The sequence below is a fragment of the Melospiza melodia genome, chromosome 8, assembly GCF_035770615.1.
Source record: "Melospiza melodia melodia isolate bMelMel2 chromosome 8, bMelMel2.pri, whole genome shotgun sequence".
Lineage (NCBI taxonomy): Eukaryota > Metazoa > Chordata > Aves > Passeriformes > Passerellidae > Melospiza > Melospiza melodia.
Window position 1 is genome coordinate 17,004,266 of NC_086201.1, and position 16,429 is coordinate 17,020,694.

Here is a 16,429-nt window from a genome sequence, read left to right on the forward strand (position 1 = left end):
TACCTCCTAATAAACAGAAGAAGCAACAGAGCTAATATCTACAAGGAATAACCCATATGGTTATTCCTATTTTAGCCTTTCTCTTTCTCTGAGAAAGTAATCCTTACCATGCTAAGATTAACATTAAAATCCTTATCGATCTCCATTGGGATGAATTTCTATTCCAGAAATACATTGAAAAAAACCACAACAAATGAAACAGAACTAAGTAGTCTTGCTTTTACTTTATAAAATGTTGCAAATGTCCCAGGTTTGTTAAATTAGAAAAAGTATTTTTTCTAATGAAACAACAAGATTCAAAGAAAGGAAGAGTTACATACACCTGAATAAGCAGAGGGTACTTCTTGGATCTATCAAACTGTGGAGGTAGAAGCATTTTGTACCACAAAGCTAGAAAAGACAAATTAAAATTAGATTCTTAATGGTTGAAATGATTCCTCTAGGCACAATCCAGAGTCTGGGGTAACAGTATATGAACATGAATCAACAGACAGTACACAACGCACAAACTGTGAATCACAGAACTGATGCAATTAACTGTTTATATTGAGCTGTTGAAGAACAGCTTTGAAGAAACCCACACTTTAATTTAGCTATGCTAAATTACTACTTCACAAAAAGTCTAGGATCTCAGTTTTTCCAGGTGCCTAGAAAAGTATAACCATTTTAAGATTATCAGATATTAGTTTTGGAAACTTTATACTGATTTATTACCATGGGATACTGTTGGTAAGTCACTACTGAAAAGAACACTGCAAGCAAATCAATATAATGCATAACACATGAACAGTATCTTACATTTCCCATTTTATAACCACCATATTATATTGTTTTTTACATGATATTTAAACTCTTTACCAATAGTATTAAAGATTTTTTAAAAACGTGCACTGTGAAACAAATGTATTTTAACTACATTTTTACTGAGGGATAACCTGAGGCATAGACAAATCAGCTGTTATTGAACAGGGCAGAACCAGGCCTCTTCCCAGTCCAACAGGCCAACAACTTTGTTCTACAGAAAGACAATATTTACTATAATAAAATTCAGGCAACATATTAAAATGGTAAGAATAAAAAGTACAATAAAGACATGTAATTCTTACTTATACCATCCACTTCAAGCTTATTAATTTCTTCTTTTGGCAGTCTGATATCTTGCAAAGCAGACTGCAATTCCCAATTGTCTTCCAATACTTTGAGCTCTAAGTAAAAGAAATGCCTGAATTATTAACTGATTTATTGTTAATTTCTCTTCAGTAATTAAGATTCTTTTACTTTGTGTTATTAGAACAGAAAGGAAATCTGTGAATTTTACAAGCAGAGTAATGAAATCCACTCAGACACTTCTAATTGGGCTTGATCACATAGCTAAATGAAGGAAAAGAACTGGCATTGCAGTGCACAAATACTCGTTAGATTTTTATAGGATGTACATTTTGCAATGCAAATCATTTCACATGTTGCCTCTGAGTGTTAGAGTCCCGCATGTTAAGAGGAAACAGCTTTCTCCTGCAGATCCCTCATCCCAGTTTTGTAAAATGGGGGAGCTAGAAATGCAAAATTCATAGCTCTGTGCAAAACACAGTCCTGTGTCTCCGGTATCTCCTCTCTTGCCTACCAGACTAACATCAGTTTAACCTCCGAGACCCTTGGGCAGTGTGGTCAAGCACACGGTCATCAGGGAGTATCTTGGTTCTGGGTAATGCAGGAAATTCAATTTCTCAAGGGGTTATGGCAAAGCTTCAATTAACCACTGTACAATACATTCCTACACAAAGACACCAGACTTACTATCTCACTGTCCTTATTACTGCTCACTTGGTAAACATTTTTTTCCTTTTTATTTGCTTTAGACCAAATTTAGTTACATAATTTAAAAATTACTGTTTAAAATTTAATTAACTTACAAGATAGATTGCAGAACTGTATATTATTAATAATTTGGTTCTCGTTTCTTTATGTGTTTTCCCGTGAGTACTGTGGGATAAAGAATATTGAAAACATAAGGGAAATCTGTGACTTTTAGCTTCACTTTCAGAATGAAAGAACCTTTTAAAATGGCAGGAGATTTTTCTTTTTTCCTTTACATTTCCCTTCTACTTGTTTCTGGAAATGTTCAAAAAGGTACGAGAGGTATTCTTCTCTCAACATATATTGAGCTAGGTAGTGCTTAGGACATGCCAGAAATATAATACTGAAATTCGTTCTTTCAAAGTACTCTTGACAAGTTTTGCAGATTCAAGTGGGTTTTTTTATGACTGAAAGATCATCCTGCTTTTGGATGCTCATGCAAACTCAGCTGAACCCTTTTCCAGCCTTCCCCTCAAAACTCCTGAAACTTTCCCATTACCACAACTGAATTGTAGGCATCGTGGAAGGAACTTCCAAACTGATCTATGTCAGTTTAACTGTCTCCTACTAAAATTCATGGGTGATATAGTTTCAAAATGCTGCCAACTGCAATGAAAATGGATTTACTAAAAATAGTTTTGCACCACAGAAGAGATTATGAAAGCAAGGAACTGAAGGAAAATTAATTCTAAAAACGTAATGAAGAATTTAAAGAGAAGCCTGAATTTGTTTTTGTTCCTGAGAATAACATCACAGAAGAGAGAGGCATGATGAAACCTCCATCCTTCAACCTCCAGTGGTGAAAATCCATTGCAAGAAACTGTTCTCTGCTGCAGAGAGTTTAAGAAACACATAACTGCAGTTGGGCACTTTGTTGTATTTCAAGCAATGCATAGTTTGATAAGATAGTAGGGGCCCTTTACATAAAAGGTAACTGAATCAGAAAAAACAGAGAGGTATAAAAATGGATTAAATTATAAAAAAAAACAAACATGCATGCATTGTATTTAAACCTTTAAATCTATTTAAACCTTCTGCAAAAGAAATACCAGCACACAGTGTTTCTATACTATAAGTGCAATTCACATGTTAACCTATCTTTTCCATTTGCAAAAATTTTTAAGTGGTTATAAGATTTTCCAACTGCTACTGGAGTCTAAATAATATGATGTTGCAATTCACTGACTTCTACATGAATCACCACAGATTAAGTTAGTTTAACAATATTGTAGCATTTGTCTTCCTTATGTTTTTGTGTGTCTTTTGGTCTGACAACATTCAGTTAACAGTGGGTTATCCATGCCGGCTGAACTGAGAAAGAGAGGATTCACTGCAGAACAATTTATATTTTCATAGTTACAATGTTCCTGCTTGGCTTGGTTGCAAACAGTTTTCACTAACAGGCTACTTAAAGGATAAGGGCTCTGAATATTTCTTGCTGAAGATCACACTTTGTATCAATAATTACACCTTGACTGAAGCAGTTATTTGAACTGATCATCTGAAAGAGCTTCTGCTCTTCTCTGACATCTCTACTGTTGGCTGAAGAAGTCATTGATCCAAATTCTAATTAGTACAGCACAACAGGTCAAAGTGTAAACTAAATAGTACGCTATTGTCTTTTGTTTAAGGTAATGTTGCCTTGTGAAAAAGAAAGTCTTGTGTTCATCCAAACGTGAAAAGGAATATTCTGGAAATCACAATAATGCTTTCTACAAAGTTTGACTCAAAATTTGGTAGACAGAGTTGCCCATGTTACTTTTATCTATATTGTGTAAACAGGAAAAACAGCAGGATGCTATGAAAGTGCTGGACGCAGGAATTGAGATAACTGCATCAGTGTGTTCATTCCCAGTTGGGTTTTACTCATGAACATATCTAGAAAGACACTAGTTATTTTAATACCAAACAAGATGAAAGGCTTCTTGATCACAATCCTAAGTATTGTACTAGAAGACCCTGATCTGTAAAGGAGGTAAAGGAGTAAACCAATTGCTCAGAAATAGGCATGACACTTGCAGTACCTCTATCACCACGGTTCTCAAAAAGAGTAGAAATGGGAATCCCAGGACCTGTTGAAAGAATGATAAAAAGTCACTTTACAGTTTGAAGCTGGAATTTGGTGATGCAGTGTGTATTACATTAACATTGATAACTGACAGGAGTTAAAAATCTCAAAGCTGATGCAAAAATCTGAATCTTCTCTGCTGTATAACTCACTATCCCTGCTACAATACATAAAGTTCCATGTGTACAAAGACTTGGCATTGCTCAGCAAACGTAGTAGAAGCAACTTTAAATCTACTACTGCTTCCTCCCTAGAGATGGAGTGACATCTAGTTAATACCTGAGATGTGATTACATAAGGTGAACGCAAAACTAACAATGTGAAACATTCTTCTGAGAAGATGTCACATTGGATTTGTGAAGGTGAGTGCCTTTCACATGGTGATGACCTTACTGACTATTTTGCACAAGAATGATTGAAAGGTGTTGTTATTTTCTACATTTGGTTCTCTCCTCCACAAAAGTTCTAAGGAACTTTTCAGCTGATCAGTCGGTGCAGAATCACAAGAATAGTAAACTTTATAAGAAGTACACAAAAGGAAAACCTTGGATCCTTTTCCTCTTTTTTTTAGATTGTGATGTCACTGTTTTTTGAGTACAGCAGTGGATGAAACCTCAGATCACTGAAAACACCTAATTTATTACAAAAGAGCTAAGACTTCCTTTAATACTTGTGTCTTGCAAGCGGATTCAATGATCACATATCTTGAACTGAATTTTTCTCAGATCATTTATTAAAAATGTCCTCAGGTGCTAAACAGCCAACATTTATGGCTGACACAGGTTTTATTTTAACTGGGAAACAAAGTAAAGTAGTTTCTCACAGCTAACTTTGATCACATAAACTGGGAAACAGTATATGTTTCTAAATTCTGCTCTGGCTGATGTGAGAAAAAACATGGCTTTCATGAGCTGGATAGCTGGATTAGAATCTGTTTTGTGACATGAAGGACATTCACAAATTCATTTTAAATTCTCAAAATCTCAAGTTTTTTTTTTTTTAAAGTAAAAAAAAAATCCTGAATATATCTGTATTTACTGAAACATCACAACATTTTTGAACATGGGAAGTCTCTTTCTGGAAATCTTTTCTGGTTATTGTGAAATTTCTGTGAGTCATACAAAAATCATTTGGGATAATCAGCATAAACTACAGTGCTGATAAATTCTAAAGAACAACTGATTATATGTTTAGTCCCATGCCATACATACCATAACAGATCAAAGCATAATACTTTGAATGTTCACTGAATCTTGCTGTATAATACTGACATCTCTCTTTCCTTAAATTGCAGGTAATGCATTGTTTTCTCATAGGTTTACTTCCAATGCTGATTCTAAGAGAAAAATCAAACAAAGCAATCATTATTTTGCAAAAATTAACTTTATATTTGTCTGTTTCATATTCTTGGATGCAGGCCCTGTACTTTCAGAACAATTAATTTAAAAATAAATGCTCTGTTTTTTTTATCGATTTTCCCCCAAGAGTATATTTAAATGTTAGATGGCATTTCTCTCCATTGTCAGATAGAATCTGAGGTTAAGATTTAGTTAAAATAGCTTGTGAAATTACACATTAAACATCTTGAAATGAAATAGTTTTATTGACAAGTCCAGAGACATCTTCTATTAACCTACTATCATTAAGATAATGTTGATAAAACTTACTTGTAAATATTCCTTCTTCCAGGATAGCCTTCAAATTCATTGCTTGAATAAAAACTGCAAATTCATTTATATGTTAATAAATAATCCATAAAGTGATGACCTATGAATGAGCATCAAGGCGAAAAGCTGTCTTGGAAGTTAATTAAGACTTTTTGAGATTTCTGCATGCGATGGAAGAATAGTTAAACTTATATACCTTTCATCTTAATAAATTTTTGCTTAGACCATGATTAAGCGACACATAAGCCATATAAATAGGACTTCTATCTTAATTCTCATGAGTTAATCTCTCCAATTATCTAAGCGGCCTCTATCTATACAGTAAGCTGAATGAGAGATCATAAAAAGACAAGTAACTGAAAATTGTGTGAGGGTTAGCCACGTGATTAAGTTAAGTGTTTTTAAATAAGCCTCTCTAAGATGGGTGATGTAAATAAATAGAAAATTGAGGGCCATTTGCAAAGAATCTTTCATAAGTAAATAATTTTTACAAACCTATGCAGTACCTTAGCATACAAATTTGTTGTGGATGCATTCAGATAAAAAACTAATTACACCTAATTATAATCTGACAAGTTAACAAATGGTGTTCAAATTATTAAGTGTTGCTTTTACTGACAACACTCCCAACCTTTTTACTTCATGACACTTACATTGCATCATTTGTTACTCTGAAAATGTATATTGCCTCCCATTCTCCACTTGTAACTTGGATTGCATTCTCCTGTGTAGGGAGACATTTAAGTTACTGAATATTGTAGAATTCCTTCAGGACAGTAGATCAATGTAGAACACTTGGCTTGACTTACCACAGAGCCATTGATGTAATGAATATGTTTATAACCATTTTTGTCACTAAAAATTTTGTAGTACGAACTGCTGTCTGATGTAAAATACGGTGCAGAAACAAAGAACTGAAACAATGGAAGAAAAACAGTAGATGAGACACAAGACTGTCCAAAACTGTTCAGCAGATTATACCTCACATTACTAAAAGTAACAAGACCATTTAATCAGTTCAAACAGGACAAATTACTTTGCACAGGTTTGTACCTGTGATATTCAATCTTCCCGTGATCACGTTACAATTAATTTCATTTAAGATTTCTTAAACCTATAATATAGATACCTCAAGAACACCAGAAATATGAACTCTCTACTTGCAAGTGGAATAATTTGTATATTCTCAATTACCTTTCCTTAGTTATTTAAAAACAGGAAGAAATTATTTTTAACAAGTAACTTTCTGAATAATGCTGATGTTCATGAAAGGTGCCAGACTGAGGATCCTGTGGATCTCAGTTTGTCTGCTTCACTGAGCAAGCACAGCATCAAAGAAATGGATATCTGAAGTTTCCCATACTATTCCACTAATTTTAAAGAACAGATTATTTCAGATAAGATCTTTCAACTTTTACTTCCATTCAAAGAATCACATCTTTACTAAAATTGTCAGTCAGGGCTGAATTACTGCAACTCTAAGTTTTATTTTCAAAACATAAAGATATGAAGATATAGGAATGACTTGCAACATTCCTGACTGAGTATACCTTTTGAATAATATTAACTCAAGCTCAACTAGGACTTGTGACCACAAGTTAAATTCCCCTGGAGACTGTATCTGTGATTCCTAATACTTGAAAGCCTATAAAGGCAAAATCTGGGATTTATGCATTTGTGCAAATTCTTTAGCTCTAATAAAAACCTGTCATCAGAACCTCAAGTGAAGTATAAAAGAAATAAAAAGGACCAAGTAAAATAACTAATTCTTGTAAATATATGATCTTCTCATTAAAACATCTCTTAAGGGACAGTGCACTGAAAATTGAATCTCATTGTTAAGTCCACTACAGGACATTTAGGCAGTGTGAGGTTCACACACTTCTGTTAACTTCCCCTGCCTGAAAGTAAATATAAGCAACACTACATATTCACTGTTGGAATACAGTCTGTATGACTGTAAATACTGATCTCATGATCTTACAATTTCCTTGCAGGTTTGTTTTTACTGCAAGTTGCTCAAGGTATATGGTTGTCCAGGGTTACTGGGCAGAGAAAACATCTTTTGCTGAACTCCAAAGAAGTATCATCTGCCATTCTAAGGAGCATATCTTACCTTGAAGGCTCCCCCTTAGCTGAAGATGTGCAGCACCTGGCACTAAAACTGTTCTGAGTGGACAGCTTTTATTCTTAAGATTCTAGATAGCCCATTTTATCCCTTGCCCTAATGCCACCAGAGGAATTTTACATCTATTCTTAAGCTCCAGAATGCTTCTAAGGATTACACTGCACTGTAAATCTACCTCTTTTCATTAATTTCCTCCCTTCATTAAATTCTCTCTCAACCAACTTTCCCGTCTCGTCAGTTGGTCAGGACAGAAATAGGTTTTTAAATTTAGAAAGCAGATAGCCAGATACTTCGTCTAGCACAGCATTAAAAGCTTCAGTCCTACAGTGCAACAAGTCCAAGCAGTAGTGCTGTATGTCTCAGAAGGCTGCTTCATGTTTCAAAACACTGATGGCAAGATGCAGGAAGCTGTAGCTTGTAGCTGAATTCAGCTTGTAGCTGAATTAAAATAGAGTACAAGAAGAAAACCTACTCCGCCCGCCCATCCTGTTTGACTCTCTTCAATGTGCTGTCGATTCTGAAAAACAAAAGCAACATTACACTCTTTAAGAAGATTGAGTTTAAGGAGATTGAAAAACAAGTAAATCAGTAGCTGCCTGTAAAAGGGAATTTTAGAATATTTCCTATGAAGGTTCAGGCAGTTGGAGGTTGTCTAAGTAAATAATTTTGCTGTATTAAGGTCATTATGTTAATTAAACTATTGTTTTTAACAGCTGACATCAGACCTAAACAAAATTTAAAGCAATTATGCAACTTTTTCACTGAAAGCAAGAATGAACAACTACTTAATCTCATTAATTTTTTGGCAAAAATCCAAGTAAAATAGTATCAGGAATATTAATACCAACATTTGGTTTAGATTTTCAGCTTGTTTGTATTTTCTTTGATTTCAGAGTTGAGATGTTGATTTAGAGCAGTGGTGATGTGACTATTAGGCATTCTGAGACTATGAATATAAATTTAGAACATCTTAACTCCTTGTTCTTAGAGCTGATTTGGAAAGAGACTTATACCGAGCATGAATGATGCAGCTAAAAGTGCTTTTATATTTGTACTTATGTTCTGCTTGTAAAGTTTCTAGTGATATATTTAAAAAATCTGCATTCAATCAATGTATTTCTTTTTTTATCTTGCAAACTTTTCTTTATACTCTTCATTCAATATAGTATTTCTTCACAGTTTGAAACAAATTTAACAAATTTGTTTTTTAAGGAATATGATTTGTATTTCTTACCCTCAACATAACCTCACTACTATTTAAAATAATGTGTTCTCCCTTCTAATTTGTTCCCCACAAGGTAACTTGAGGAAAAGTTGCAGGTCCTTGCCCCTTAGAAGACTAGCACTTTGCAAGGGCCCGACTGAGCTACTAACTGAAAAGATAGATTTTATTTCTTTTTAGGATTATAAAAATGGGATGTATTGTATTATATCTGCATCCTTACATTATTTTCCTTTCTTTGAACTAAAACTCAGATCTTGATGACATAGTACATTAGGGATATACTTAAATTCTCTCATTTGAGTAGCCCCCATTTCACAAAGACATGCCTACCTTTTACTCATATGAATAGTTCCACTGCTCACATTGGTTTCTGTGGTTTAGTCACATGAGAAAGAGTTGAACATGTGAACATTTCTGATGAATCCATATTTTGGGAACATCTTGTAGATTATATTTTGTTATTATTTTCAGATACATAAAACATGTACAAGTTTATTGTACATTAGAGACTCAATGCAATCTGAATTCAACAAGAGAACTATTTTTGCCAAAGGAAATGTTCAGAGATATACTTTCTGATGGCAAATAGAGCTAATGCAGCAGTCCCATCTGTTCACACTCCTTCGATTGGCCATTTGTGCAAACTTTAATGTGATAAAAGCATTGTATCACTGTTTAAATATAGAATTATAGAAACGTCAGTAGTGACTCCATAAATAAGGTTTCATGGAGAAATGCAATTAAACAAGGATCATGAACAAAGTCCTGAAAGATGTTAATTGGTCTGGTCTGGTCTGGTTCCAGCAAAGCAATTAAGCACATGCTTAATTTTAAACACATAAACAGATCTACTGAAGTAAATAAAACCAGCAATGTGCTAAAAGTTAAGCTTGTGTTAAAGTACTTCACTGGATTGTGGTAGAATCCGAGAAACCTTATATGTTTTTTCTTTCCATTAAAATATGCAATTATTAAAATACAGTTTACTTGCAGGCAAGGTAGAGATTCAGTATTAATGAACCTATAAAATGGAACAATTACTTAGGAAATATAGCAAATGCTGCATGAAACATGGCTTTTTCCCTACTAAATTATAGTATTTCTCTGTGGACTGCTACTTCAATGACAATGTTTTTGAAGTAACAGGACCTTAAATTCCTTTTAAGTTTGCAACAGTTTTCATGTTAAAGAGGAGTAAAAATTATTTTCAACTTGAAAAGACTGTGTCAATAAACTCTGAATTTATAATTTTAATTTATCAGTTTTTCAGAATACTTTAATAAATATTCTTGCCTTTTATTTCCAATTAGTTCAAGGTTTCATCTAATGTTAGCCTTAATAGGTGTTCTGTACCATGACCCCTAAAAACATGACAAGCCAAAAGCACCAATACCAAAAGACAACAAATGAGATCTCTGTACTAGAGTTACTGAAATTCAGGGTGGTCTTTCCTTCAGGATGTATATGAATTTATCTGTGTGTACACTTCTCAGGCTTTACAAATCTCTGTTCTGTTCAGCAGAGCACAGTCTTCTTTCCAACTGACTAAATCACAGAATGGCATATTGAAACCAAATGTAGTTACTGCTGCAATCAGCCTGAAGTTTTCTTTTTTGGATCTGATCGTGTTTCTGAAAACTTGCCTACTGTCTAGAACTGTATGATTTGATAAAACAGAAGAATTTCTTCTTCCAGAAAACCTGCCTTACAATTAACGTGTATGTTCTTTCAAATAATCTAACATTAATCTAAAAGAACATGGTTTAGTCAGACTTAGTATGGAATTTCAACACAGCATAATAAGATTTTCTTTAAAAAAAATACAGATCCTATATGGTTTTACTTTTGAAGATGCTATCACAAGAAGGAAATAAAAAACATTACTGAAAGCCTCTCAACAGCATTTTAGGTGGTTGTTTTTGTTTTGGTTTTTACTTAAGTTTCACAAAGAAAAAATGCTGTGCTTTTACTTCCTGGAGTAATTAGTATTTTTCACCCCTCTACCAGCAATTAAAATATTAAAAAATGTATCACTATAGTAAAATATTATTGTGATAAAACACAGAAAAATATAATTATGGCAGGGATTAAAAAATTCTAATGTCAGATTAGTAAAATTCTAGATTTATATTTCCAACTTCGTTACCTCTGGACAGTCCCAAGTATTTGAATGCTCTTTGAAGTCACAAATAGCTAAGACTGAAAAATTCTGTATTCTCTTCAGCCACTGCACACAGATTCGAGTATCTGTTACCCAAGTAAGCCAAGTAAAATAGTGATCACTAAAATATAAAAAAAATTTAAAAGGGAGAAATGGCAGTTATTAAACAACAGGAGTATAGAAGCATTGCTACAGATTGCATTCCCCACATTTCTCTCTGAAAAACAACAACAAAGCTTTCACTGTTTTAGGGCACTTTTTTATCCTCTGTAACAATGTATCATATGGACAGCAAAAAGAAAAATGCAATATTTCTAGTTAGCTTCTGATCCTTCCAGGGGTTTAATATGGCAGTACACTGATAGATAAAGTACAACTCAGAGGTTCAAGCATTTAAAACAAATAGACAAAACCTGTTTTTAACCAAGAAAATACATATTTCAGGGCACACTACCTGGATGCTATGATTGCAGGAACTGGCACCTCCTTAGGACCAAATGCTTCAGAGTTAATAGTGTCTACAATAAACACTTTAACAGTAGGATTTTTAGCTCCAGCCTTCAAAGAAAATGTTTTAGGTTATTAAAACCAGGATCTGAATAATTCAAATTGAGGAAAATCAAAACACTTTTTACAGGAAAGTAGACAGGTAATAAAATATGAATTCAGTTGAGTATATAAGAGCAAATAGTCTTATAAGATCTAAGAGTGACGCTACAGCAGTAGTACATGCTTAGTTTTCCATCATTTATATTTCTATATATAAAGAAGAAAACCTTTTAAACATTTGAGTTTAGTGCCTTTCTCTACAGAAAATGTGCTTGGTGGTAACGATTGTTCTGTTTGCAGCGGGGGGTCTTGGCAGCACACATTACACTGACTTCAGCATAAAACTCCAGTTTATTCACATGATTGCAAGGGCTGTTTGACATCCCAACTGGGAAATGGTTGCTTAAACTGATTTCATGGTTGCTTCTTCACTGCATACATTATCAGTTTTTTAATTCTTCTCCATGTGTGGCCTAAATCATCCAGTTTTACTTTAGAACTGTGACCCAGCTGACAGGTGAACAAATTCTTTAAATACATTAGCATGATCCCTTGCAATCATGTGAACATGATAAGAGTCAGGAGAGCTTTCTAATGCATGCTGAAGAAATGCCAACCCCAAACCTTGTTGCCTTAGATCTCACACTTGAAAGCAATTAAAATCCAAAGCCCCTTCAGATCAAAAAGCACTATGAAGTGTGCAAATAAAGTGAAGCCTTTATTTTAAAATATATATAGAAAACACCTTAGTCTCATAATTTATTTACTATAATGAAAAATAACAACTGCATTGTTTACACATGAATAAGTAAACTGAATTTAAAAAAATTAAGTACTTTTACACATGCTTTTTACCTACATGAGTAATAAAATTTATTTCACTGATATTATATTTAAAATATATAAAATATGGAATATATTTTAATATTATAATTAAAATTTTGTGTGTACTTACAGCTGTTCTGAGCTTAGACCAAGCTTTTTGTCTTTTATTTAAGTCACAATGGATTTAACCACGGTAATACTTAAAGAATTAAGCACAGTCAATTTTCTCATTGTCATAACTAATTTCTCAACAGAAAGGAAGTCAAAAAATGATACAACATACCTTTGGGTAAGGGATAGTTATTTTTCTAGGATACTGGTCCTCACCAAAATATGAATATTCAATAACTGGTATGTCAGAATCATTAAATTGTACATATGCTAAATATCTTCCACTTGGAGACCACCACAGTGCATATTTTGTTGCTAGCATCTCCTCTGAGGGAAAAAAAATGTTTATAACTGTAATCTACCTTCCAATCTATTTTAACACTCTACTCAGCAATCTGGACACATAAAGACAGTTACACTAAATAAATAACATCAAAACATCTCCAAACATGCACACAGATCCCACTTAATTCACTTGGGATTTTCCTGTGTGAATGTTTTTTTTTAAATTTTGCTTTGGATGCACTGAAGTGCCAAATTTTCACTGAAATTAAAACTTTAAATCCTAATTCCCAGCCTCTGCCTTTGCATCAGAAGGAAGACAACTTTGTAGAGTTCTCATACAGTTTCAGTAACAAAGACTCAGGATTTTGGTTATGTGTTACGAATACAAAATTCATACATTGTACGGTAAATACAATATGGAAACAAAGTAATCCTTAGGGCTGAAATAAAAAAGTATCATCACAGACATTTTAAAATGGATTGTGAAAACCAGAACCAATCTAAACAAAGCATTTATCATGTTGCTGCCCTGCAAGATTTAGTTACCTTCATAGACCCAGTCAGGAATCCCATTAAATATTTCATTCTGTTTTCCATCAGTAGTTATTTTAACTGGTGCCTCTCTAGGACTTTGTTTCAAATAGATATTATTCTGATATACATATACCTAAAGACAAGAAAGATTTTTTTAAGAGTACAGACAATAACAAGATTAGAGCAAGATCTTCTGCAGTCAACACTCCTACATTACACTAGCAAGACCTAATGTATACAAAATGGGAAATGGTACACTAATAGCCCTTGTAAATTCTGCAAGAGCTGGTACCTCCGCAAATAAATGATGCATTGCAGGCCAAATTCTGTGTTCAGTAAAAATTTTAGAACAGATTTTAAATACTGCATCTGTGAATCTCCACTTTAAATTCATTTGTTACACAGCATCAAAAGGAAACCAATTGGTTTTTAGGCCTTGAAACTGCATTTAATCTTATATAAATTTGTGTTGGTCAATTCTGGGTAAAGACTGGTGAGCAAACTGAAACACATAATGTACCTGAGAACATGGATTATTCTTCTCTTGAGACACAGACAGTAAAATCTGAACAAGTTAAAACTGGTTTTTTTGTCATTATTTCTCATAACCAAGATTGATAAACAGGCCTGTCAAAGATATGGCTAAATATATAAAAAAAACCCCCCAAACAACCAAAGATAAATGTCTTTAAGCCATACAAAGCAAATTCATTCTAGGACTTAATTATCTTTACTAACCAATTTGTGTCCAACGGGTGACCAGGATATATACTGAATTTTATGTGGAAGCTGATTTTCTGTTACAAAACCACTAAAAAAAGGAAAGAAGTTGAAATGGCTTTTCGTGCACAGTGCAAATGGATCATTATACTGTACATTAATAAAAAAGTCACAAAATCATTTTCTAACTGCTTATTGTTTCTCGAGCAATGCACAATTAAGGCAGGCAGAGACATGCAGTTAACAGCATGGTGTGCACCAGTGCTGGCAAAGGCTTAAACTTACTCCTTTGAAAACCTATTCAACAGCCCAAGGAGCCAGCCTTATCTGTTTCCAAATGCTGCACAAGCACCTGCAGTCATTTGCTGTAGCTGCAGTCTGTGTTACAGTCTAAGCAGGTTTTATTGGGAAATGTGAACTCAGCACGCGCTGGGGCCGGTGCGACAGCAGCGCGTCCAGCACTGGGTGAGGATCCCAACTCCCATGCAGGGTCTCTCTACTCACAGCAGCTCGCAGCAACTTCTTCCCGTCACCTTGAGCCAGCAGTTGCCCCGGAATGGTGCAGCTCAGTGCAGTCCCTGTTGCTCAGAACTAAGCACATTTGGTCACGCTTTCAGCATAAAAAGGGATTGCAGAGGCAGATGGCCTCCTTTGGATTTGGTTTGCCCAATCTTGAGAAAGAGACCAAATGCCATGGGACAAGCTACAGATCTTTGAGGCATGCAGGGTTGGCTGTTAAAAGAGTTTTAGGGAAGCTGAAGATTAGATCAATGATAAAAAGAATGAATTTGTAGAAGGGGATGGGGACAAAAGGGAACATTGAGCAGTGTAAGTTTCAGGGCATGAAATAGAAATCAATCCAGATGAAAAGAATGTATGGTTTTTCCTAGAGAACATTTTTTTTTTTCTCAAGCAAACAACTGACCAGACAGATTTAGGCAAAAGCAAAGCAAGTTGGTAGTTCATTACTACAGTTTTGGAGTGAATGCTTGCAAGCACATCACCACAGTGTATGCACCACAGCTTTCTGTAAGAAATATCAGGCCTTACCCATTTATGAGATCATAAATGTGATATGATGCTGTATAAGAGTATCTCCACAGCTGCATAAATGAAAAAAGATAATATTATTAACCTTGAAAAAGATAATCTAATTACAAATAATCAGCTGCCTCTTCGCAGTCTATCCCTTTCTCAAGAAAGTACCAAGTAACATTAATCTATGGTAAATACAATTAACAAAATGCAACATAAAATTAAACATTACATTAAAAGATATATTAAAATAATTACCTTTGAATAATTGCTTTCCAGAGCTATGAAATATTTGTCGGATGACATCACATAATTTGAAGCATTAACTTGTTTCTGAAAAATTAAGAAGTAGATTATATTCTAGTCTCACTCACTTTTAAACTGTAACTTGAAATACAGCGGCACTTTTTTGCTTTTTTATTAATGAGAAAGGTACATACCATTGTGCTGTTTGTCATGATGGTGGTTGCGTAGTTAATTTCAACATTGTAAAGGACAATATCATCCTCTGCAGACTGGTGAAGATATTCATTGTCTTCATAAACAAGATAAAATGTTTGTTACCTTCACAGAAGATACTACACAACATATCTGTTTATCAACAAATTCACACTTCTTTCAAAGAATAGGTTTTAAGCAAATATCTTTTGGCATCTACATAAATGTTTTCCTTCTAATGATGTTGAGGTACAGAGTTATCAAGAAATTGTCTTCACGGTTCTTGAGTACATTCTTGAGACTATACACTGCACAGAGGATCAACTATTTAACATCACAAGTAAATGCCAGATTTTATTCTCATGTCTGATCAAGAATGCCAGTGACAGATCCACTAGAAAGTCAGTATCAAAATGTAAATGTTTTAAAGAAAAATATCTTTGCTTATCATTTTACCAGAACACTCTCATTTGTATATTCTGCAGATAAAAGCAGTACCAGACAACTGACACTGCATGATCCTGCCCTTACTCACAAGAGTCCTACAAAATAAAGGTGAGTGGGCTTCACTGAAAATAGAATTTACCCGGTCTTTACTCAAGATCTGAGCTATAGTTCAGGAGAGAATAAAGATCAAAATTTTAGTTTCAGATTATTATTTTCACTGCTATAAACAGAGATTGAATTACATATTTGGTGCAGCTAGAAAACAAGACTAAAAGTTAAATAGGAGCCTGAAACATTGTGAAGATGTTCATTTTTAGGAAATTAGATCACCCTTGAATCTTCTGAGCACTCTTGTGTGATTTTTTTAACAGTATTTGTGTTT

General features: G+C 34.0%; 1 protein-coding gene across 2 annotated transcripts in view; it reads right to left on the bottom strand.

Annotated features, from left to right (window-relative positions):
* Positions 1–16,429, bottom strand: part of LOC134421283 (prolyl endopeptidase FAP-like) — a 37,268-nt gene that overhangs the window by 13,125 nt on the left and 7,714 nt on the right. For both annotated transcript variants that reach the window (XM_063161998.1, XM_063161997.1), the window contains exons 4-19: positions 15,603–15,697; positions 15,421–15,495; positions 15,178–15,230; positions 14,146–14,218; positions 13,420–13,540; positions 12,761–12,915; positions 11,558–11,661; positions 11,089–11,224; positions 8,190–8,234; positions 6,399–6,503; positions 6,243–6,313; positions 5,590–5,643; positions 5,134–5,258; positions 3,879–3,926; positions 1,107–1,205; positions 321–390 (exon numbers count right to left, since the gene is read on the bottom strand). In XM_063161998.1, coding sequence (XP_063018068.1) covers positions 321–390; positions 1,107–1,205; positions 3,879–3,926; positions 5,134–5,258; positions 5,590–5,643; positions 6,243–6,313; positions 6,399–6,503; positions 8,190–8,234; positions 11,089–11,224; positions 11,558–11,661; positions 12,761–12,915; positions 13,420–13,540; positions 14,146–14,218; positions 15,178–15,230; positions 15,421–15,495; positions 15,603–15,697 — 1,429 coding nt within the window. The remainder of the gene's footprint in view (positions 1–320; positions 391–1,106; positions 1,206–3,878; positions 3,927–5,133; positions 5,259–5,589; positions 5,644–6,242; positions 6,314–6,398; positions 6,504–8,189; positions 8,235–11,088; positions 11,225–11,557; positions 11,662–12,760; positions 12,916–13,419; positions 13,541–14,145; positions 14,219–15,177; positions 15,231–15,420; positions 15,496–15,602; positions 15,698–16,429) is intronic.